The sequence below is a fragment of the Ctenopharyngodon idella genome, chromosome 19 (genome assembly GCF_019924925.1).
Source record: "Ctenopharyngodon idella isolate HZGC_01 chromosome 19, HZGC01, whole genome shotgun sequence".
Taxonomy (NCBI): domain Eukaryota; kingdom Metazoa; phylum Chordata; class Actinopteri; order Cypriniformes; family Xenocyprididae; genus Ctenopharyngodon; species Ctenopharyngodon idella.
The window spans coordinates 4,074,861-4,100,349 of record NC_067238.1 but is presented as its reverse complement, the minus strand read 5'-3'; the positions used below and the strand labels follow the sequence as shown (position 1 = coordinate 4,100,349).

The 25,489-nt window shown below is 36.7% G+C and overlaps 1 protein-coding gene across 7 annotated transcripts in view; it reads right to left on the bottom strand.

Annotated features, from left to right (window-relative positions):
* Positions 1-25,489, bottom strand: part of ptprua (protein tyrosine phosphatase receptor type Ua) — a 317,746-nt gene that overhangs the window by 29,486 nt on the left and 262,771 nt on the right. For 3 of the 7 annotated variants that reach the window (XM_051872243.1, XM_051872244.1, XM_051872245.1), the window contains 6 exons: positions 23,706-23,893; positions 17,451-17,523; positions 17,086-17,162; positions 14,033-14,050; positions 6,831-6,884; positions 6,521-6,557 (listed from right to left, as the gene is read on the bottom strand). In XM_051872243.1, coding sequence (XP_051728203.1) covers positions 6,521-6,557; positions 6,831-6,884; positions 14,033-14,050; positions 17,086-17,162; positions 17,451-17,523; positions 23,706-23,893 — 447 coding nt within the window. The remainder of the gene's footprint in view (positions 1-6,520; positions 6,558-6,830; positions 6,885-14,032; positions 14,051-17,085; positions 17,163-17,450; positions 17,524-23,705; positions 23,894-25,489) is intronic. The other 4 variants (XM_051872247.1, XM_051872248.1, XM_051872249.1 and 1 more) reach the window with 2 other exon arrangements.

Here is a 25,489-nt window from a genome sequence, read left to right as displayed (position 1 = left end):
TCCTTTGGTGGTTTCTAGGGTGTTCCAAATAGTTTTTTGCTTCTCTATAGAATAGTGTAAATATATTCTTGAGACAGTGTAAATTCAGTGTAAATCTATGGGATTCTCACCCTCATGGTATTTCAAACTGATAAGATTCCCGATTATCCAATTAAAGTCCACACAACCTAAACTTTGACTCTTCAAAAAGTTAATAAAAAGACATTGTAAAAGTAATTTGATCAGATAGAGATACGATCACTTTATATGATGAACAGATTTAATGCAGCCTTATATTTACATATACATTGATCAACACACATACAGTATAAAACCACATGAAATATGGTCAACAGAAATGTAATGCGTTGAACATTTTGAAGCATCAAAAAAGTGTGGCTGTATGGACTTTCAAATAAAGGATAAAAAAGGTTTCATAAAAGATATGTTTATTTGTGTTTCGCAACAAATGTGACTTATGGGTTTAGAACAACATGATGGTGAGTAAATGATGAATTTTATATGGGGGGAGGGGGGACTATACCTTTAACACTCGTTGAGGGATAGGTGCTGAGAGTTAGGTGCTGTAGATTAATAACTAAAGGCAGGCGTACACTGTACGAGTTCAGACACATGGGAGGTCATGAGCCATTGCACACATTACGAGTCAGATAACCTGATAATCGCTTCACAGCAGTGGGTACACGGCACGACTGTACTGCACTGCGAGTCAGTGACAATCATGAGTTTTCGCACTAAACAAGGAGATTGGAGCTTTCAATGTTGCTGTGATAGCTTCGGATAGAAAAAAAAAAGGAGGATGAAAAGACGAGTGTGCAAATGATTTAGTGAAAAGCAGAGAACAACACTATTGCTTTCAACAAAAACAACTAGAGAGTGTATTTCTATTTGTATGTGTTTGTTAGTGTATGCACACGCTGTAGGGTTGCAGCCACTGGGCTATAATAATATTCAATGATCTGGCCTATGTGACATGGTAGTGTATGATTTGTCAATAAGGGACAGCTTATACACTGATCAAAATTGGGCCGACTCCCCAAATTTTTAAAGCATGTTCAAAAATTATATAGCTTATAATGTGCTCAGCTTGGCCTAGCTAATAATTCCTTTCACAAAATGTGAGCCATGACCATACGAGCATCAACGATTTCCACGCAATTTCTCCCGAAAAAAAGAAAAAAAATCCTTGCGAGATCGTACAACAGCAAAAATCGCACCGTGTGCATAAGGCTTTAACCTCATTCTTGCTCACTCTTGTCTCTTTCTTTTCTTCCTCATGCATTTTTCTCTACACACTTTGCACATGGCAACATTAAAGCAACGCTTCGAACATTAAAGGAAAGCTGCTGAAGGTTTATAACCACCTTGACTCTGTCAGTGCTGTGAGCACTTTGCCTTCAGGCTAGGAGTCTGTTTTCTTCTCTACCTGTTAAAACAATTATAGCCAACAACAGGTGCCACACTTTCTGTGCAGCTCTCCCAATATCGCCTGAGGCTACATCCTCTAAAAATCACATTTGAACGTTCTGCTTTACAGGCAGGATGAAGCTGAGGTTATTCATGATAAATAATAATGTTAAAACATGAAAATTTTAGAGGTTTAAATAGAAGGTGGGGAGACATTTGTTCTACAGCTATGTGTTTGTGGGCATACTGAAATGCCATTTCCCAGCTGACAGCATCAGAACACATCCAGCCCGGGTTAATCAAAGCACCTCTGCCAGGAGAAAACTGCTGCTGTGTTTTCAGAGCAGACAACAAACAACGTTCATATTTCCTTATGTATTTAAAAAAAAAAAAAAAAAAAAAAAAAAAAACTCAGAAGACCTAAGCAACCGCACATCAGAGCTGTTAGAAACCAAATAAAAATGTACTAAAATTGCTAGTAACGTGTTGAAAACCATCCATAATACCCAGGCAAACCAACTTGAGCTCATGAGAAAACATAACTACATGTATTTCATGAGGTGGCCATTTTGTCTGTATGAAAATGTATGGATTAAATCATTAGGGATGTGCCCGAATTCTGAAAGGCACAGAAAATGAATAACACATTCTACGGGGGCCCTGAATGTCCATGGGGTGAACGTGACTTCACCAAGTACAACATGTTCTTGGATCAACATCTTTGTTGATCCCGGAACAACATTCCAATCAACCAATCAGATGTGAGGGACAAGTTTACCAATTATATCAAGTTTAGGCTTACAACCTGGGTTAGGTGCTTCTACATCAGTGTTATTCAACTATCATTTCCCTCTGATTTTAGGGATAAGTTATGGGTAGGGTTAGGTTTAGGGGTTGGGAAAAGGTTAGGACTTCGGATAGGAATGTTGTTCCAGGATCAACAAAATATGTTGATCCAGGAACATGAAAATCACGGTGACTATGTACATGGTTAGGCTTGCTGTGGTAGTAGGTTACATTACAGTATATCAGATTATAGTAGGTACATTGATGCACAACAGATCCTGCGCCTCATTAACCAATAAATATCTTATCCACTCCTTATACACAGATTACACATGATCATGAATTAAAAAGTGAAAGCAAATATGCGATTTCAATATCCCGAATACTGATAGTGTCTCCCTGATGCCCACAAATTACAATATAATTACCAAACTATATAATTGCGAAAGAATGCGAAAGCATTGAAATATATTTTTTCCTCCCATCTCATATTTTTTCCATCACCATGTCCCTTCAGGTGCTCCGTAGAATGCATAATTTCCTTTCCGAACATAGTATTTGGCTTTGGGTGCATGCCTAGAAATCAAACAAATTCCTACGAATCAGCCACCAATTTGGCAAAATGTAAAACAGTTATGAACTGACATAAGGGTGTGTTTGCCAGACCACAAAACATTTCAGCAACATGTTAAAAATATTCAGAACATTTGTATAGCAGTTTTCTGTTATTAACCACATAGCAATGCCATAAAACTGCTCAGAACACCTTACCAACCACATTAAAGCTTTGGCAACCACGCAGAACTGCCTAGCAACCAAAAAGCAATCATATAAAAAAAATCTTATAAAAGTTTGTCTGTCTAGTAGTCAGTGGTGTAATCGTGAAAAAATCTCGATTCATGCACCCACGCAATCTTATTTTATTAATGACAACGATTCGCCCGCATCTTTTAAACCTTTGACAAAATCATACCAGAACATTCAAATCACTGTTCATGCTGCCAGAACCAGAGAGAGAGCAGTTTTGAACCACACAGTAGTTATTTCTGTGTTACAAATATTCAAATTATCACAGAAGTACTGAGATAAAATTTTAAAGTTATTATATAAACACTGATGTCTATGATAGTGATTAAAATAGAGCAAACCACCCTTTGAAATGAACTTGGCACTCAAATAGCCTAACATTTGTATCAATTGCATCTTTTGCCACTAGGTGGCGACAAGTGACTGTAAAAAAAAAATATTTGTCATTGAATCATTCATTCAAAAGATTCGTTCAAAAACACTGATTCATCTTGTAATGAAACAAGTATTTATTGAGCAATTTAATTAATTCAAAACCATTTTTAAATAATTAATTCAAACATTTTCCAGCAATTACTGTAGAGTCCAGCAATTAATATTTTGTCAGAACCTCTAGTAAATTACATGTTATTTTGTTTAGTTTTATATTCAGAATCGTGGGAGAATCGTGATCTCTATTTGAAACCAAAAAAATCATGATTCTCATTTTATCCAGAATTGTGCAGCTCTACAGTAGTCTGTTAGAAACCACATCGAAATGGGCTCAAGACTGCTCCGAACACCTTTTTAACTACATATTAAAGCTCTCGCGACCACCAAGAACCCATAGCAACATGCTAATAAAAGCTCAGCGTACCTCACCAACTGCATACTAGCACACTTTTAGCAACCACATAGCAATGTGCTAAAAAAATGTTCAGAACACTTTATCAAATGCATATTATGTTCTGGCAACCACCCTAAATACGCTACCAACCACACATAAATGCACCAAAAACATGGAGAACAACCAAACAAAATGACAAGCAATACCCAGAGCAGCCTATCACTGTAGCATGCTGAGTTTTGCTTGGGCCAGTCACATTTAGCAAAAATCTAGTAATAATCTAGTTGCTATTATGTGGTTTTGAGAGATTTGGGGCTGTAGGGCTGATTGTTTAGATTTGTATAAAAGCTCATTGAGTTTAGAGCACATCTGTATGCAGCGCTGTTACGATGTGGACATGCAGATGGCCTTCACAGCTCGACCAGCTAGCAAGATCTCAGGACCTAAAGCCAGTTTAAACCTCCGGATAGAACACAAGCCTAGTAAACCCCACACATGAGTGTGTGTACACCTGCTCAAACAAAGCACAGCAGTGCCGGGAGTGTGTTTATGTTTGGAGGGAGTGTTGACGACCAACATGAGAGAGAGAGAGAGCAGATTAAATGAGATGTGTGTGTAAATGTGTGCAGTTTGCTGCTGCATGCTGGAACTGAAGAGCAGCTGAGGACAAATCTACAGACAGCTGTACATATCCATAGAAGAAGGAAGATAGAGAATCACTTTACTTTAAACCTGTTTAACTTTGTAATCAGTTACACAACCATTCAAAAACTTGGGGTAAGATTTTTAAAATACTTTTGAAAGAAGTCTATTATGCTCCCAAGGCTGCATTTAAAAAGTACAGTAAAATCAGCAATATTGCGAAATATTATTAAAATGAAAAATGTCAGTTTTTCTTTTCATATATATTTAAAGTGTAATCTATTCAAGTGATTGCAAAGCTGAATTTCCAGAAATCATTCCTCTACATCAGGGGTGTCAAACTCATTTTAGATTGAGGGCCAGATGGGAAAAAAATTAACCATGAGTGGGTCGAATTACCTTTAAAAAAAAAAAAAAAAACCCTTAGTGAGCTGACAGTTACATTAATATTAACCATACAAACTACAAATTAACAAATTAACAAATAAAAAAAAATAAAAAAAAACACTGCTCTTTAAAAACTGCATTTGTTTTTAGTTCGAAAAAACGATTTGATTTTTAATAATGTTGTAATTTTAAAATAATTTTAAATAATGTTGTATTTAATATCGTTTATTTGTGATGCACCGATTTTGATTTTTTTTTTTTTTTGGGCTAATTTCAGTTTTTTTGGAGCAAATTTGCAGATTTTGATACCAGTTGCCGATTTTTTTTATTTTTTTTTATGTGTTGTTTATTTGTTCTATAACAAAAAAAAAAAAAAAAAAAAAAATGTGTAGCCATTTACTACTTTACTACTAAGCACCACAGCATTTTAATCACGATCCAAACAAGATGGTTACGCACATGAGCATGAGCAGTTGTTTTTTAATTAAATTAGATTGTATAATTTCAAGATTTACAGCATGGCCTGACTTTAGCTTTGTGAAATTATGCAACATAAGACACACCTGCACAAAACAAAAATATCCAAGTAGCAGACGGACCGAATGAAAATGCAAATTCACTGTCTGGCAGTAGGTGGCGTTTGTGGAACAACAGCGATATAGCATTTCCTTGGTTACCGCTGTACACAAAGCAGCACTGGGCTTATAAATAGGCTACTTATACGGAGATAAGAGGAAAAGAAAATGCCATTGAAACTTTTCTGAAGAAAGTTCCCTTCAGAGATACATTCATATAAACCCTAATTCAATATTTATATTTTTCTTCCTATATTTCGTGAACATTGAGCTTGGCCTGGTACAGTATTCAGCTGTTAATGCCCTGTTTACAGACTTCATAATATTTTCACACAAATTACAGTTTGGGAAATTATTTTAAGTTTGCAAGTCCAGACTAGAGATTGGCCAAAATAAAACTATTTAAAACACGGGCCCTATGTTTGACACCCCTGCTCTACATGTTAATGTCAAGTGATCCTTCATATATCATTCTAAAATGCTGATTTGGTGCTCAAAAAACATTTCTTATTATTATCAATTTTGGAAATAGTTGTGCTGCTTAATAGTTTTGTGGAAACTGTGATGCAAAAGAAGACTATTTATTTAAAATACAAATCTTATGTAACATTTTATATGTCTGTTCTGTCACTTCTGATCGAAGTATTGCATTTAATCTAAACCTGAAGAACTTTTTTTTTTTCCCCTCTAAGGTTCTTTCATGCAACCATACATGCTAATGAAAAAAAAAAAAAAAAAAACCTTTTAGAGAGTGTAGATCAAAAAGGTTGCAGAAATGAATGTGTGGTGATTAAGATTCAATTCTATACTGAATAAAACAAAAAGAAACAACCTAATCAGTCACTCTCACAAAAGAAGAGACCAACATAAAGAGCATTTAATGAGAAGGAAGTGCAGTTGTGTTTGGATGCCAAGAGAGAAAATAAGATCAAACGGCAAAAACAATATCTGCATATGAATCATTCAATCCTTTGTAGAAGAACTGGGGCACACAAACACACACCCACATGTTTAAAGGTACACTTTTATCAACAACTACACAAAACAAATACACAAGTGATTTTAGAGTAGCACAAGTATAAAGACTCACCTTGTGTTGCAATGAAATGATTGGAGCGCTGGTACCCCTGAGAGAGAGAGAGAGAGAGAGAGAGAGAGAGAGAGAGAGAGAGAGAGAGAGAGAGAGATGCATTGTTATCAATCAATGTTATGTTAAAAAAAAACATTCGAACAAAATTAATGTATTATATTCTGACTTTTTATTCCATTTAAAGGTGAAGTGAGTAACTTCTTCCCACTTGCATCACCAAACAAAATTGCAAAAAAATATGACTGGTTTCCCAAACACCCCCCCTGTCCTCCACTGGTCAGACAAACAGATAAAGCTGTCCCAAACTCACGCCATTGTTGTCTCCAAACTCACGCCATTGTTGCAGTTGACTCTGCATATTAAGCTGAGATAGGAGAAAGAAATTATTAAGCTATACCGCTAAACGCTATCAATACCATTACGAGCAAGCTAATCTACAGTTACTGAATATGTTAAATGTTATGTTTCTTCAATAAAATGAAACACACATAGATGAAAACTTAAAACATAAAATATGATGTTTTTAAGTGAGGCTGAGAATGTGACAGCAGAACATTCATCTCTGTATCTCAAAAATGAAAGTGTTTATACTTGACATTTGATAAAATAAGCAAATATTCATACATAGTATCTGTAGTGTGTCTGTGGGTATCATCTGATATTGAGGTTTAAGAATTGCATTTACTTATGTCTAGAAAAATCCTAGAAAATGTTATCTCTGTTCAAACATCTGAACACTGGATTCTAAATGCCAAACACAAAATGCAAAGCATGAAATGCCACACATGACAGCATTAGATATAAGACAACCAGCTCGTGGGTCACCTGTGTTGTAAAACTAGGTTAACCAGACCTGATAGACCAGATTCCATGCTTATTTGAGGTACAAAATTAATAGTGCCCCAAAACTGTTGCATTTTGGTGAATTTTGTAGTTTTTAAGCCAAAATATGTCATTTAGGAATCTGTGTTGTTGGTTCGGCTGCTAGGAAATCCGTGATGTTGGCATAGTACGAACTAGGACAGCCTCTGATTCACAGTATGTTTTATTATAATTATTATCATTACTATTATTATTATTATTATTATTATTATTATTTCCAATACTGTCACCTGATTGAGTTTTGGTCAAAACTTGAATTACACTGAGCTGGATAATGACTATTGTCTTCTGTAGAGCTGATTTATGAATCAAATTATTTTATATTTGATGAACACTGACACAAAACTTAAACTTTATTGAGCTGAATAATGACACTGTTGCCTTCTGTAGAGCTGCTTAGAGCTGAACTGAGTTTGATTCATAATGAACTTTGCAACATTCACACTGTTACTGAACAAAATAAAATCATTAAACTAAATTGAGATTAATTATGATACTATTGTCTGTTAAGAACTGCTTTACACCTTGAACTACTTTGCAACATTGATACTTACAGGGCTTCAGACTGCGCCTAAAAAGGTCACATTTGCGACCACAAATATTAATTTGTGAGTGATGTTTTTGTTGAGATCGCTAGCAACAATATAAATATACATGTTATGATTTCTAAAATGTGCATGTAATGCCTTTTTACCAGTGTGTAGTGTGATGAGTATCAGTTGACATAATAAAATGAGGCTATGCACATCAAAGTTGGGGGGGGGGACCCTTTCTCTCACTAAGTTCGAGTACAAAAATAGCATGGGGAAAGCGTGGATCAGCTTTCAGAAAAACATGTCAAAATGAAAAATATTAGACTTTTTCAAGCAGTCCTCATCTCTGTTGACCACCTGATGGCACACCTGCTAATAAAAAAAAAAAAAAAAAAACAACAGGCTCCAGTTGTGCCAGCATGAGAGATAGAAAACGACAAAGACACAGAGGATCATCTTTCCGTGTCAATGAATGAACACCCAAGTAAAAGTGCAGAAAGGCAATGTATGTTTTGTGCACATAACATGGATATACTACAACAGGTAAACATGTCAACTGTGTGGACACTAACAATGTCATTAACAATTCTCTTTTTTTAATCGATACTGATTGTTGAGATCTTTTAGTCTATGCTGCTTTCAGCTGATGCATGAACCACATTATTTTTAGCGCACCTGCCATCAATAAGCTTTGTGCTTGGTTACTTGTAATGTTATTTTTAATATATTTGTTACTTTTAATAAAGTCTCACCTTTCAAATTATGTCAATCTAAACTTTAAAAACAATCTAAAATTTAAACAATACATGTGGCTTTGTGGCTCTTTAATGTGTCGTGACAGATCGCTGTTCAATCAGTTCAAGTGGCATGTGCATCAATCATCACTTTCTCTTTACTACTAGTTATAGGACAAAATATACATTAATGACCATCAGAAGGTATGTTGAAAGATACAGTACAACTTACTGAAATGTATCATGTTTCATGCAATTGCTCAATCAGTGTTTAAACCGCGGAAAGACGTTGATAAAACAGCGTGTAAACAATGTCACATAACCTTACATTTACCTCAAAATAGCTATTCAATGTCCATAAACTCGGTAGTCGGCTAGAGAAAAAAAAAAAAAAAAAAAACTATATAGAGAAGCATTTTGCTAAATATATGAACTATATTACATTTTACTTAACCTGTTGTCTACACAATGAGAAAGAATGGAAGGAGCTAAAAATAAAAGCCGACACCACAGATATTACTAATGAAGAAAAATAGACTAGATTTTTTGCAAGACATGACAACGTTTATAGGATGCATTGAGGAGGAGGCCAAAACTACACTCAGTGGCCAGGTGATGCTGATATTATTATGGTCTGTGACACTGGCTCAGATTCTGTGTAAAGAACAATTTGTGACAGGTTCTCAAGTTGGAAAAGACATTCAGTTCCCACTTTAAGTGATCCTTAGTTATAGCTGATGCTGTAAAAGGAGGGCAGATGTAAACACATTACAGGATGACTGAAATTACGTGGTAAAAATTAAATAAATTTTTATCCTTATGTGGCACTTAAAAAAATTATTTGGTGCCTTTTTCTTATGTTTTGATTGATTGATTGATTGATTGATTGATTGATTAATTGGTTGCTTGTTTGGTTGATTGATTGATCTGTATTGTATAAAGAGCTATACAATAAAATGTGACTTGACTAAATAATAATAGTTATTTTTATTTGGGGTTGGGTTTTAACCATCAAGCAGTGTTATCAAAAAGTTTTCCATACATGAAAAAGCAGGGTGTTCACTGGTAGTTGAGTTCATTTGCAATTTTTCTTGTTTCATTATACAAATGTATATTATATAAGGATCTGAACCCAACCCCTATGCATACAACAAAATTATACCACTAGACTATCATGACTTATAGCAAGAAGTGCCAGAAGACTGTTGCCCCCTCAAATAAATAAATAAATAAATACAAATAAAAAAGTGTGTTGCATACCGACTTGCCTAGAATACCTAGAGATTTTCAAATCAGTCACTTATACAGTCCCCTGCCTGTGTAGACAACAGTGTTTGGAAAATAACTTATTATTTTAATATTTGGAAAATAACTTATTATTTTAATATATTCTATTCTTAAAACCTGTGTTCAGAAAGGTTTATGGTTGATTTAAGTACATGCTAATCCTTGACAAGTGCTTGCAATGTCTTGCTGTTGTCTGAAATCAATAAATGATTTTTGTGTAAGGAGCAGGGTGGATTTATACAGTAAATATAATGAACCTTTATCTGCTCTTGAAAAATGAATCTGCTTACTCGCCCACACTGCACCTCAGCCCCTGTGTCTGTGAGTGTGTGGGGTTCAGCTTTGCTTTTGGGGTTGGAAAGCTTAAGTTTTAGTCTCAAAGGTTATGCCCAAATTGACTATGTAATAGTCAAAAGTTTTTGTAAAGTGGCTATAAATGCAATATCTAGTGAGCCTCAACACTATAGACCATGTAATAATAGAAACTGGTAGAGATGTTGCAGTACTGCTTATACTTCGACAGATGGCTGTGGCTAACTGCTTCAGGATATTTACACATGATATTGACATGGAAATATTGAGGAATGTGAAAATACAAAGCTGGACGTGTGCCAACAAGTCAAGACAAGGAATAATTTGTTATCAACAGGTGTTTGTTAAACAGAACAGCAAGAGTTTATTTGTTTATTGTTGCCGTATTAATAATTAAATAAAAAATGTGTACGTATCAAAAAGTTGTGGAGTGTGTACTACTTTTCAATGGCTTCAAACACAGTTTATCCAGTCAGAGTTGCTTGTTTTATAATGTTAGTATTACTGATTTTAAGTTTGATGTTGTCAGAGTTGCACCGGTCCACAAATTTGTGTCTCCGTACAGAATTCAGTTCTGTTTTTGAATTTCAATGGGGTACTGTCCACAGTGGCCAGCCCAGAGCAGGCTCAGGTGTTAGAACAAAAAGTCCAGTCTCTTTTTGAGAAAGAGGCCACAGAATGTGTTATTTTTCCTGAGAGAGACTCCAATTTTTACAGACGGCACTTCATAGTTCCGTAAAAGGATGGGGGTTTGCGTCCAATTTTGGATCTGCGTCATGAACGATACTCTGAGAATGTACAGGTTCAAGATGTTAATGCTGAAGCTTATTGTGCTTATTGATTCCTCAGTCCAAAGAAATGGCAGTTTGGCATCAACATGTCATCCTCGCCCACATGAGGTGCTTGGGGTAAAGACTAAATTCCAAGAAGAGTGTGCTTTCTCCACTACAGAGAACCACTTTTCTAGGAGTAATATGCAACTCGACTATGATGCAGGCATGTCAGTCTCCTGCTCGCACAGAGTTGATTCTTTTAGCTGTAGGCAAGATCCGGCAAGGCCAAGCCGTCATAGTAAAACAGTTTTTAAAGACTTGTGGCAGCTGCATCCAACTTGATTCATTTTGGCCTTCTGAGACCATTATGAGAACATCATGTCTCTCCTGGATGGCTCTCCATGGGAGATTCTCTTCAGGAGAGATCTCAAGTAGTGGGCACTATTTATCACCCCCGACCAGAGATATGGAAACTGTGGGTTTGGCCCCTGAGGGGAACCGACTCTTGAACTATGGTCTCTCAACCAAAGTTGTTGAGACCTTTCTAAACTCCAGAGCTCTTTACTTTATGGTGCAGAGAGTGCCGGTTAGACCAAGTTAACTTCCCCGGTTGGTTCAGTGTTGGAGTTCTTTCAGGATCACTTTTCTGCTGGGTTATCCTCCTCGACTTTAAAAGTTTACGTGATGGCCATTGCTGTTTATCATGCACCTTTAGGTGGTGATTCATTGTGGAGACACCCTCTAGTGTCCCGTTTCCTACGTGGTGCTATGAGGCTGAGGCCTGCAACTTGTTCAAGAGTTCAAGCCTTGGATTTTACCATTGTTTTGGAGGTATTGTCTATGCCAGCTATTGAGCCTATTGAGTCAGCTTTAGAGAAATTTCTGACTTTTAAGATGGTGTTCTTACTTCACTAGAAAGGGTAAGAGATCTGAAGGCCCAGTCTGTTGCCTCCTCCTGCCTAGAGTTTGCTCCCGGCATGGTAAAAGCTTTTCTTAATCCTAGACCCGATTATGTGCCTAAGGTGCCTACTAATGTAGCACGCTCTTTTGGTCTGCAGGCCTTTTGCCCTCCTCTCTTTCAGACAGTGTAACAAGAGAAGCTCAACTTGCTTTGCTAAGTTAGGGCTCTTAATTGTTACGTCCACCGCTCTTCTCAGTGGCATAAATCTGACTAATTGTTGGCTGCTTTGGTTCACCCAGATGGGATTCCGCAGCATCTAAGCAAAGAATAACCAAGTGGATTATAGAGGTTATCTCTGTGGCTTACGAGGCGCATGGTCTTCTTTTGCCTCTAGTCATTAGAGTCCACTCTACAAGGAGTATGGCTACCTCTAAGGCATTATTATCAGGGGTTTTCCTTCAGGAGGTTTGTGATACAGCAGGCTGGGCCTCTCAGCACATTAGATTTTATAGCCTGGATATAGAGTTCACTCCATTAAGTGCTTGTGACCTACGTTTTTGCTCACTATGATTCACACTTAGTCACGCATTTGTTCAGTATGGTGTAGTGGGTATGAACATCCCATAGCATCAACATTCTGATGCAGTTTTAAGTTCCCTCAAAAGAGAACATCTCAGGTATGTCTGTAACCCTGGTTCCATGAAAGAGGAATGATACATTTGGCATGCCTGAGAGCAACTTCAGCCAATCAGAAGCTAAAGGTGTTTGGTCTGGGTATCTTCGTGGTATGCCACCATCCATCAAGGGAATTTGTCTCACCAATGAGATTGGAGTCACACAGAAGAGTTCCCCATAGCGTCACTTCTCAGGGAACCAGGGTTACAGTTGTAACTGAGACGTTTTACAATAGGCACTGATCTGACAGAAACCAATTAGTCTGCAAATTATAAGTAGTTTACACTTTAACTGAATGCTTAAAATGCACTGAAACTACAACATACTAAAGAGACCCATGATCAGATTGAAACAATCATCTGGAGCAATGCAAAAAATTTAACCGAGATCCGAGATTAATCTGTTGAACCCCAAGACACAGAAAATGAATGGCAGCAAAAGCAGTAGAAAATAACAAGGATAAAGCAACAAGAAAAAAAAAAAAAAAAAAAAAAGGAGAGAACACAAAACTATTTCAGAAGAAAAAAAATGTAAAAAAAAGATTTAGAGAAATGTCAGCCCTCCTAGATGTCTTCTATCGACAGCCGCAATGCTGAATATTTTAACATTCATTTCCCTGATTTTCCTTTCCTTTTGTTTACCCAGAAATAAAATCACATAAAGAAAATGAATCTGTGAATAACATAAAGAAAGTGAATATAATAGAGTTATCTGTGCTGAAATTTATTCATTCATTTTATTCAAACCACGCTCTTAAATTCTTAACCTTAATTGTTCCTTTATGAGGCTTAATGAGGAACGTGTAAAATATCCAGCTTAATGGTATAAAACATTAAGGTGTATAATCAAATAAAACATGAGATTGATATATAAATTGTTTTATCTGCTACAGATCCATGTAGGCCTATATGCTTTCTAAAAGTTCAGTATGTAAACATATTGTGAAAACACATTTTAGTCCAAGACAAGGTTTGTTCTAGATATCAGAAGCCACAAGTGTGATTTCAAAGACCCCATGAAATCAAAAGTGGTTTTAATTCATTTCTGTTAGTTTTGAGATTGTATACAGTAATGTGATGTAAACTAATGGCTATTGATATGTCCTGTCGCAACTTTTTGTCAGAAATGTCAACATAGAAAAAAAGAAAAAAAAAAGAAAAGAAAAACTGTGTTTGTCAAACCATTTCAGGGGGTGTTTCAAGCTTAAGCTTGTACGACTGTGAATTACAGGGGGTGATGCAATGAGATCAAATAATGTTACAATAAACACATGTAACAAAGACAGAAAAGGGCTTGGGAATGAAAAGGTCTGAGCACAGAGCCATGATAGTAGAATAAATGAGTCATGGACAGATAATAGGAAGAAGGAAAAAGACAAGTACTTATAGGAAGACAGGAAAAAGACAAGTACTTACTTCCCTGTTTATCCGAATCTAAGAGATCCCAGACACAGAGAAAGAGAGATGGGTGAAAGAAGAGAGAAAGAGAAACAGAGAGAAACAGGCTAATTAAGATTAGAGAAAAGAGGAAAGAATAAAGACTCCATACTACAAATTACAGTTCAGATGAGTTGTCATGTACTGTCCCAGAAAAATTCCTCAAACAGGCTTCTGTTCAGCTCTTTAATATTTAAATTAATTTGTTTTAGCCACACAGTTAAAGGTGCAATATGTAAGAATTTTGCAGTAAAATATCTAAAAACCACTAGGCCAGTGTTATATATTTTGTTCACTTGAGTACTTACAATATCCCATATGTTTGCAACCATTTGTAAATCGTGATAAAATTGCAATTTTAACCGAGGCTCCGGGACGTGTGAGGAGTCGCCTGTCAATTGCGTCATACCCACGTTACCCTCGGTTTCCAGTTTTATTTTGTAGAAACCATGGAAACACCAAAGACGCTTTAATATTTACATGTTTTTATAGGCAAGGGAACAACTGTTTTGATATAGACAGAAAACTAATTATTGTTATATAGCTCAACACGTTTAGTCCTATTGTTGAAAATCTAATTTTCTTGATTTTTTGTGAGTACCATGCTTTAGAGAAAAACACTATTTTGTCAAGTAGCTAACATAGCATAATCAGATGCAGCTTTATTTTTAGTATCAGTAATACAGCATTTTCTCCATCATACAATACGTTTTAAAATTAATTCCATGCCATTTATCAACACAAGCCATCCAGCATTTAATATGATATTCTAAAATCGATCTATCTTACTGCAGTGTGTCTCAAACAAGTGTCTCACAGCCGCCACCGAGCGAACGCACAGATTAACGTTATAACATAATTTTCACCACACTCAAATGTATCTAATATGATAAACAGAGCTGCGTTACCTCATACTCATGACCAGAAAAGCGGAAGCGGCGCAGGCGACTGCGGCATAATAAAAGTTCCGCTGCTCGCGAGGCGTGTGTTGCGCAATCACTCCAGCGGCCTCGTTCAGCTCCCACAACACTCGGTCCTGCTCTGCTTCATACTACAGTAACATTAATAATTGCATCCACGAACATGATTTCTTCCCGAGTCCTATCCCAATTCTTTTCCACCGGCCGTTGAGGTGAAGACCACATGTCCCAAGATTCCGCGCTCAAACTTGGCGTCATCAAGCCACGCCTTTGTTTTGAATAGGCCACTAGCGACCTCTAGCGGACAGAAAATATTACATATTGCACCTTTAATAGACAGGTGTAAAAAGTAATTTTGTTATTTACCATATCATATTCATATTTCATGCAGTATAAGGGGGAATGTTTAGGGAGCTTACAATTTTAAATATTAAGATTTAAATTCAGGGGCTCACAGTCCAATATGAAAACTATTATCAATGCTTCTAAACTTTTAGAAACACAGGGGTGCAAATATTTGATGAGTTAAGGTGGCTTTCATCAAATTCTCCCACATTTAAGATGTCTGCTATGCAGTGAAATGCAGTGTCACATCAGAGCCACATTCAATTTTGTTATTGTCATTTAACATACACTGTTTTCTGTAGCCATTTATGACAACTGACTTTTGAACAAGTCAGACATATTTTAAAATATAATGTTCATTACAGTGAAATTTGGTCTATTGTTTTTCTACAAGATGAAATATAAATTAAAATTAAAACTTATTTAATGATTTTGTCCTTTGCAGTTAAACTTTTCTGAAGGTTCTCGTGTATATTTGTTCATCAAAGTGTGTTTTATTGTATAAATGCAACTGCCGATGTGCTCTGTGTGCTGTTTTTGACACTATTAAACACTCGTTCACAGTTTATTTTAAATTTTACTGAAAATAAATGCGAACTCGGCAAAAGGCGGATTCGAAACCCGCATCGATCGCGATAAAAGCCAGGTCTGCAAGCCTTACTCGCTACTGCTGCGCCACTGAAGATGTTGAATCCTGTGTATATCTTTTAAAACTTGAGTGGCCCAACCAGACATTGGTGGGTGGAGCTAGTGTAAATAGCATTTGCCAACTAGGGATGCTATTTGCACTTAGTGTAAATAGTCACTTCGTTTTTGGCAACTTGAGTGGCCCAACCAGACATTGGTGGGCGGAGATAGTGTAAATAGCATTTGCCAACAAGGGACGCTCTTTCACTTAGTGTAAATAGACGCTACGTTTTAGGCATTACATGGGGATTTACTTTTTAATTCTAGAGTCCAAATCACTATTGAGGAGTAGAGAAAATCAAGATATCTGTTTCTTATAAAAGTGGAGTGACAAGGCTTTGCATTCTAGTATACGAATCTCTATAATCAGGCCCTCTTTCTCATCACCCAAAACCTGACTACAACCAGAAAGAGCAATTCAGGGCTGTTCATTTTGCAAGTGCAAACAGAAGTGCCTTGAATAGAAATACATGCAATCCAAAACCATAATAAAAACTCACAGAGCCTTACAAAATTGACAGAACACCTAAACATTAGTCCTGATATCTTTAGACTCTTTCAAACTGCAGAGGTTTTGATTGCTCAATTCCACTAGATAACCTTCCCACTAAAAGACGACAAAAAATTGATTTACTGAGATTCCAGCAGAGATAGTTATAAAATTGATGCTTCTTATGTCGTACAAGAACATATGTTTAAAAGTCTTTATCTATCAAATGGTTAAGATTGAGAGCAAAGTGTTCAGAATCTGCCTGACAGGAAAGTGTCTCATGTTTAAGATTTGTGCAAACAAATCTTTCTGGGAAAAGAAAAGACACATCTGCACTAAAATCAGATGTTTGACAGGTTGTTAGGGAGGCAGGACAATGCAGTCATATGGGACCTTAAGGAATAGCTGAAATACTGAAATAAAAAAGTAAGTGTCAAAACTAATTTAAATTCAACTCTCTCAGTGAGAAAACGAATTACCATATAAACGTGTTACGTGTAATCTTTGTTCAAAGAAAGCAGGAGTGAGAGAAACACATGTATATGGAGGTGTGAACAAAGGAGCGCAAAGAGGAAAACAGAAAAACTTACATCAATGTAGTTTGCATTGACATAGTCCGAGTTAGGATCAGCCAGGAGAGAATGCATTTTGACACGGTGGCGGTCTTCTGTTTGGGATAAAAAAAATTAAGAACAATGCTAGTCAGTGATGATTAATAATAATAATAATAATAATAATAATCATGAATAATGCTCTGTTTCTTGGCTACAACTTTGGCACGATAACTGATCTCTATTTTTAACAAACATTGACTGTAGTACCCAATATGTTATGTATATTTTATGCATATTAAAGTATTGAGCCATTATCTTAGCAACATGTGCTAACAGCAAACTATATATACTATAACATCAAACTATACTATATCTATATCATTACTGTGAATAACACTTACGACCCAAAAGGGTGTCGTGTCGACCCTTGGTCTTGTCCTTCTTTTCGTTTATATCCCAGCCATCGAAAAAACTCTTCAGACACAAGCAGAGATATACAAATGATTGTAGTGTGCTGGACATTACATCAACTATATACACTTGATGAAATGTTACATTAAAAGCTTATATTGTTACAAAAGATTTACTAAAGATTTACTCTTCTGAACTTTGTATTTCTCAAAGAATCTTGAAAAAAATGTATCATGGTTTCCACAAAAGTATTAAGCAGCTGTTTTAGTGTTTTACTAAAATAATGCAATAAACATCAATGTACATAACTGATAAGAAAAAAAAAAAAAAAAAGTTATTTCATTGAAAAATCTTCAAACGTGAGCTGCCAAAGACAATTCTGGGAATGTGATGACTTGTTCTTTTTCACACCTAAAAACTGAACATTTATTAACGTTCATGGCTGCATGTTTTTCATCATATGATGATCAAATGATAAAGAAGAGCATTATAACTGCATCCTATACAACCTAGTACTCTCCAAGCTGGGCAAATGCTCATGCAAATTTCGATCAGAACTAAATTTGGGGCCATGTTTGTGGCATTACCTCATTTGCATAATTCATTTATTGAAGTTGGTAAAATGTGAGATGGGCACCAGATATAGCTTTACATCCTTGTCACTTTTGCAGGTACTGTTAGTTATTTATTTTGAATTTGATAACACATTTATCTTTCTTTTATGTAAGAAATGCATTGTACTTTCTCAGTGTCAAACTTAAGAAAAGAATGTAGCTGGTAGTTTTCAGTACCTTCTGTGTGTGCATGTACACAGAAAGATGTGAGCCCTGCCAACGTACTCCAGCTGTCTAAGTGCTTTCTAATGCCGCATAGTTTTTGAGCTAATGTGTGACAGCTGTTTAGTACACATTCCACCCGAAAGCAGGTGAAGCGTAGCACCTGGCAATTACATCTAAATGACTGTAATTTAAAAAAAGACCCCCCAAAATAAGTGCAAGTCACGTTTTCCCACTCGTCCATTAAGTCCCTTTTGCTCTCGCATTTTATCAAGTCAGATGCAGTTTACGAAGCAGATGCATAATCAGGATGCTGATGTTAATTTCCTGATGGGCACAGCATGTTGTTTCAAGAGAATATAAGAGCTTTGCTTTGTTCTAAAACAACAATGAAGATATTATAACAATATAAATAGTGTTTAAAAACTGTATAGAGTCACTGTTAATCAAATAACTGTTTTTTCCATAGCAATTTTACAGTTAAAATTACAATCATTCTAAAATGTTATCTAAAATCCTAGTTCTTCCTGAGGTTTTGTGCTAACCAGTCACAGCAGCAGTGAGAAAAAAGCCATTTCCTCAGTCACTTTCATTTCTGTTTCTGTTGTAATGTGTATTACAGTGTACACATTACAAAAAGTATACCAACTGCATTATAGAATCTATATGTGCAGAGTTCAGGGAGACAATACTGTAACAGAGGTGCTTCTGTAGGGAAATAGTGTTGGGAAAGAAGCTGTGCCAGTGTCTGCTGGTCTTAGTTTGGATTGCCTGCCAGAGGGAAGCTGTTAGAACAAACAGTGACCAGGACAGAAAGGAATCCTCAATAAACTTTGTGGCCTTGTTCACTGTTCTGGCCATGTAGAGTTCAGCCAGGGAAGAAATCTTGCAGTGACTGCTGTATCAGACACCAGATAATGTGCTGTAGATGTTTCTTTGAACAATCAGTAGCGTAGCCAAACAATGACAGAAGACACGATTACACTTTCAGTGGTGTCTCTGAAGATCTGTATAAGACAAGTTTGTATCTGAGGAAGTACATGTATTGATGTGCTTTCTGAAAGAAGTAATTTTCTTTTTTTATCACATCTGAGAGTAAGATGAGAAGAAGAATTTGCAGGATTAGTCTACATTGACTGTAGAATCTCTGATCACCTCAGAGGGGAGTGCTGGGGTGTGTTTCCTGAAATCACTGATGTTTTCAAAAGTCGTAGGACATTTTCAGATTTATTCTTAGTATATTTTAAAATTTATTTGATTCCTGTGATGGCAAAGTTGAATTTTCAGCAGCCATTACGCCTGTCTTCAGTGTCACATGATCCTTGATAAATACAATATTCTGTGCTTCTCTTAGATCCAGATATTGCATTACACAGCTTAAGGCCATTTTCACAACATCAGACTGATTTACTGGCCTCTTTAGAAAACTGCTGTGGATCCAAATGAGCAGAAGTGACTGTTTTCAGATATGGATTCAAAGCATTCAAATGAGTATAGCAGGGTTGTAATCACAGAGACCTATCACACTTGTTGAAGGTGAAAGAGGGTTGTCCCTGAGGTAGACGATAGTTCTTTCAATTGTCCATCTTTGGTTTCAATAATCCAAAAATTACCAATGAAGTGAATGGGAATGCTAGCTTTCTCTGAATATTACAGTCCACCTTGGTCCAAAATTCCATGTCACATGGGGCTTTCCCAAATAGCACAGCTGGTGTACACTGTGATGTGTACTTGCAGCCTATAGGGTGTCCCACTTCAAAAAGGCTGCGATACACCCTCAATGCACTCTTTTGCACAGTCTGCAAGGTCAGCATTTGGGACATTTAGGACACGGTTTTGTATTTTTCTGATTTCTGTAGTTCAGCCCCACTTTCAATTACTATCTTTTTCTCTCCATCCATCTGTCCTGTTTTCATTGAAGATCACCCCAGGCTCAGCTGCTAAGCAGCGTGACATTCTCATCAAAGTCTGTCATTCTTTCATCCTTCCTGAACCAAATCACATAATCAATATTTCTGTCTTTACCTCAAAACATTTCTCTAACTCCCTCTCGTCTCTTGAAGACAGTGATTCCTTGAACTCCAAAAAGTGACCCAGCATATATATATATATATATATATATTTCTAAATTTCTAAACCCACTAAGGGTGCTTTCACACTAGAATTTTTTTATTTGACGTAAGAGTTCATGTATGCATCTGCGAACCCAAGTCCGCTTAAAAAAGGTGGCTGTTCGGTGTTGACCCTTTGCTTTGGAAATAAAACCACAGTTCAAAAACCAAAATACAAAAGCAAGGATGAGCAACACTATCCATTTTGCAGAATTCTCCTGCAAAGTTGCTACCTAGCAACAGGTGTAAACTGTTGCTGCTTCGATGATGCAATCGAAACTCTGGTTCAGACCAAGCATTTGAATCACATGTGAAAGCACCCTATAGCCAAGAAACACCAAGATGATGGTCAGCCATTGCTGAATGTCTGTCGACCTAATTTGTTGGTGTGTTCTGCACCGTTGGCACTAGTCGGACCCCCGTCGGCAGCTTTTCGGCTGACTGGGCATGTTCAATTGGTGGAGGAGCCCGTTGGTGAGAGAGGTCACTCTGATTGAATGTTCAGCTTTGCAAACCAGTGCATAAGAATAAAAATAAGTGATAAAAAAGCAAGAAAACAATGAAGTCAAGAGGCACACACAGAAGGATCTTCTAATTTTCCATCTTCATCTGATCTGAGGTGTTTTCATCAAATATGTAATATAACATGTTCTGCTTTCTTTTCGGTTTGTATAACCAAAGTCCTAGCTCTTTTTGTTTCCCTTTCTGAATTATGAATACAGACAATCGCCACCTGCTGATATACACAGTTATTTCCTCTCATGCAGGCACAGAACATAAATACTAGTTTGCAGTAGTTTTTAGTTTTAGCAGCTTTTGGGACCAACATTGCAGACACCAAAGGAATAAAATAAATGTAAGCACATGTTGTGTGATTGATGAATAATCTATAAATGGAGTCTTTGAAAAGCACCAGCCACCCCTTGTGAAAAAGAAGTAGACTTTAGAATACTTCTAAAAATAATTCTTATTATGGAAATAATATACTTTAAAAGAATATACTTAATTGCAAACTAAATGTAATGATTTCAGACACTTAATTGCACAATATTTACAATTAAATAATGTAAATATTTAGACACATAATTAAATAATTAGACACAAAATATTGATCTGAGTCTAAATACTTTATTAGCTCTTTAAACGCAAACTTCCTCGGAGAGAGCAGTTGCTAGTGCGTCAAGTTCAAACTAGATGGACATTTAAGGGTTACGGTACAGTCATACTTATTAAATTTCACCACATAAATAATTATGGGGATAAGAGATATTGATCTGAGATGAAACTGTTTTAAAATTGTACCTGTCTGCTATCTTATAATCCAACAGTGTACAAAACAATAGTCGCAAAATGGCAGCAGCTGTGTTTGTATGAAACAAGAGAGAGCGAGTCCACAATACTGGATGACATAATTAAATAAATGTACACAAAATATTGATTTGACAGAGTGTTAATATTTTATTAGTTCACCAAACACAAAACTTTGATGAAGAAAAAATGTTCCTAGCATGCGTATAGCGCTGCAGACTTCAGTTACCCGGATGAGCTTGTGTTATCTGTTTTCAGCGGTTGTTATCAGGGAATAACATCCCGCTGGATGGCACAACTGACCAATCAGAATCATGTATTCCACTTTAAGATTATTAAAACAATGATTTAATATGTATTTTATATTTGACATTTTATATAAGTGCTCTTAGTCATGAGACATAGTCAGAGTACACATAGAGCGCACTTTCTTTAAGTAATTTGATAACTTTGATTTGAAGTTTTCAGTACAATTAAGTGCACTTTTTCACAAGGAACTGCTGGGCCACATACACTCCGCAAAGTTTAAGAATGACAGATATTTAAATTTGGGAAAGAATACATTATTCTGTATGATTATGGAATACCGAAGTCACTCCTGAACTCAAGATGGTTGACAGTGATAGCCATTGCAATGCTCTGGATTCTTATGGCAGTAAAAAAAACAAACAAAAAAAAAAAAACCATGAATCCAAACATGGATGCTGAGACGAGCTGTCAGCAACTAAAAGATATTTGCATCAACTAGTTGCTGTGTCTCACAGGTGCGCATACTAGAGGAGTGTGGGCGACGGGCATGGGTTGCGAGTTGGCTATTATGCTGCATATTTTGCTGCAGACTAGTTACAGACTTAAAATTTCAAAGAGTGATAAGCTTCAGTCTTGTAATGTGTGCTAGGCTTCAGTTGCAGTGGACGTAGTCTGCATTAGAGCGTAAGACAAATCATAGGGCCAACTACGACCTTACTATGAGCCAGTACAATGATAACAATGTCTTTACTGAAGAGTCTTTATGCTGAAGAATGTCTTTATACTGAAGAGATTTTTTAGCAGAAGCACATGAGACAGCCATAGCAAACATTCAGAGGCTTATTCCACCCTTCTAAGAAACTAAGGCCCAAACGTCTTGCAGCTACTGTCCATTTTCAGGTCCAAAATAAAGAGAAAAGGGCAGAAATGTGGATTCAGGAGGAGGGATTCATGTGTCTCTTGAGCTCAGATTAATGACTCAAAAAGAATAGCTATATTCCATTGAGAAAGGATGGTGAGAGCAAAGAAGAACTGAAGGTATTATTAATACACATGTGGAATATTTTGAATGAGTAATGTCTTTTCTGTGAAGGGCTGATATGAAAGAACTTTGAAAGGTTTGGCAGCACTTTGCTCACACTCTGGTGTCACGTTCTGGATCTATCCATGTTTTTTATAAAACACACTTATTAGCATGAGGGCTAAGACCGAGAATATACACTACCGCTCTAAATTTGTTTTATTTTATTTATTTATTTATTTGTTTGTTTCTTGCCCAGGCTGCATTTATTTGCTCAAAAATAAAGTAAAAACAGTAATATTGTCACATATTATTACAATTTAAAAATTTAAACTGTTAAATGTAATTTATTATTTATTCCTCTGATGGAAAAGCTGAATTTTATAAACACTCCAGTCTTCATTGTCACATGATCATTCAGAAATGGTGCTCAAGAATCTTGTTATTATCAGTGTTGAAAATCGTTGTGTTGTTTAATATTTTTTGTGGAAACCATGATTTTTTTTCAGGACTTTTTGACAAATATAAAGTTCAGGAGAACATCATTTATTTTACATACAAATCTTTTTTGTCATTATAAATGTATTTAATGTCACTTCGAAGGCAATGTAGGTTCTTCAAATAACTTCTAAACTAACAGAGCTATGCAGTTTCCTAATAACAGTTTTGCTTCAAGTTATAAAACTCATTACTCAGTTTCCCATTACTACATACCATTGTCTTTTAAATCTAACCCAGTAGGCATGAATTGCTTGTCAAATATCCTCAACAGACCCTCACCTCGTACTCCTGTTTGAAACCGTACCCCTCTCCTGTCTTCATCTGGTTGATGTGCTGGAGCAGGTCTGCCACTCTCACAGCCGGGTGGAGCTGCCCTGTGTGATATGGAGAACTTTTTCTCCTGCAATGCCTTCTGGGAGAACCCCCCAGCAGGCTGCTGGACTCATTTACAGTGCTGCGCTGCTCATCTGAGGAGTAAAAGAAAGAAGAAAAAGAAAGATAAACAAACAAAGTGTGGAGCAAATGGGAAGAAGCTACAGTGCAGTCAAAGGTAACTTGCTAATTGCAGTGGGAATTGTTTCACTAAAGGTGTGAATCGTAACGGCCGAGGGAGTTCTTCCTGATACTGTGAATCGCAGTCGATGTGCAAGTGTGAATTGAAGTAAAACTGCAGGGGCAGAGATGTTAGAAGGGGGCTGTTAGAAGTTGTTAAACTTGATGAAAATGGCCTGCATAGGTCTTTTTTTGAACCATCTGCCTTCCATGGATGTCAGAAGACCCTTTAACTTCAGCAAAAGCCCAAGTGAAATACAGCAGTTCCCAGGAAAAATTTTCCTGATAAATCCTTGTCTGGCAATGGAGATTATTGTATACTGACTCGAGAATGATTTTCTCTGATAATGAAAGAGTCTACACCACACCTGTTTATCTCTCTGCACTGGCCACAGGTTGGGGCTCGTACTAAGTTCAAGACATTGATGCTTGCAAACAGAATGGCCATGGGCTCCACACTCTCCCCTCGGTGAGTGAGTGGTGCCTCGTGGTACCAACAGAGAGTCACAAAAGCACACCGCAGTCACGTACAGGTAAGAAAGCTGTTGCTGTAGTGTTTGATTTTTACCATAATGCTGTTTAGAGAGTAGACAAAGTGTGATACAATTTTCAGTGATAAAACTACCCTTAAAATACAAACCAGATTCCAAAAAAGTTGGGACACTGTACAAATTGTGAATAAAAAAGGAATGCAATGATGTGGAAGTTTCAAATTTCCATATTTTATTCAGAATACAACATAGATGACATATCAAATGTTTAAACTGTGAAAATGTATCATTTTAAAGGGAAAAATAAGGCCATGTTTACCACTGTGTGGCATCCCCTCTTCTTTTTATAACAGTCTGAAAACATCTGGAGACTGAGGAGACAAGTTGCTCAAGTTTAGGAATAGGAATGTTGTCCCATTCTTGTCTAATACAGGCTTCTATTTGCTCAACTGTCTTAGGTCTTCTTTGTCGCATCTTCCTCTTTATGATGCGCAAAATGTTTTCTATGGGTGAAAGATCTGGACTGCAGGCTGGCCATTTCAGTACCCGGATCCTTCTTCTATGCAGCCATGATGTTGTAATTGATGCAGTATGTGGCCTGGCATTGAGATGTTGGAAAATTCAAGGTCTTCCCTGAAAGAGACGACGTCTGGATGGGAGCATATGTTGTTCTAGAACTTGGATATACCTTTCAGCATTGATGGTGCCTTTCCAGATGTGTAAGCTGCCCATGCCACACGCACTCATGCAACCGCATACCATCAGAGATGCAGGCTTCTGAACTGAGCGCTGATAACAACTTGGGTTGTCCTTGTCTTCTTTAGTCCGGGTGACATGGCGTCCCAGTTTTCCAAAAAGAACTTCAAATTTTGATTCGTCTGACCACAGAACAGTTTTCCACTTTGCCACAGTCCATTTTAAATGAGCCTTGGCCCAGAGAAAACGCCTGCGCTTCTGGATCATGTTTAGATATGGCTTCTTCTTTGACCTATAGAGTTTTAGCTGGCAACGACGAATGGC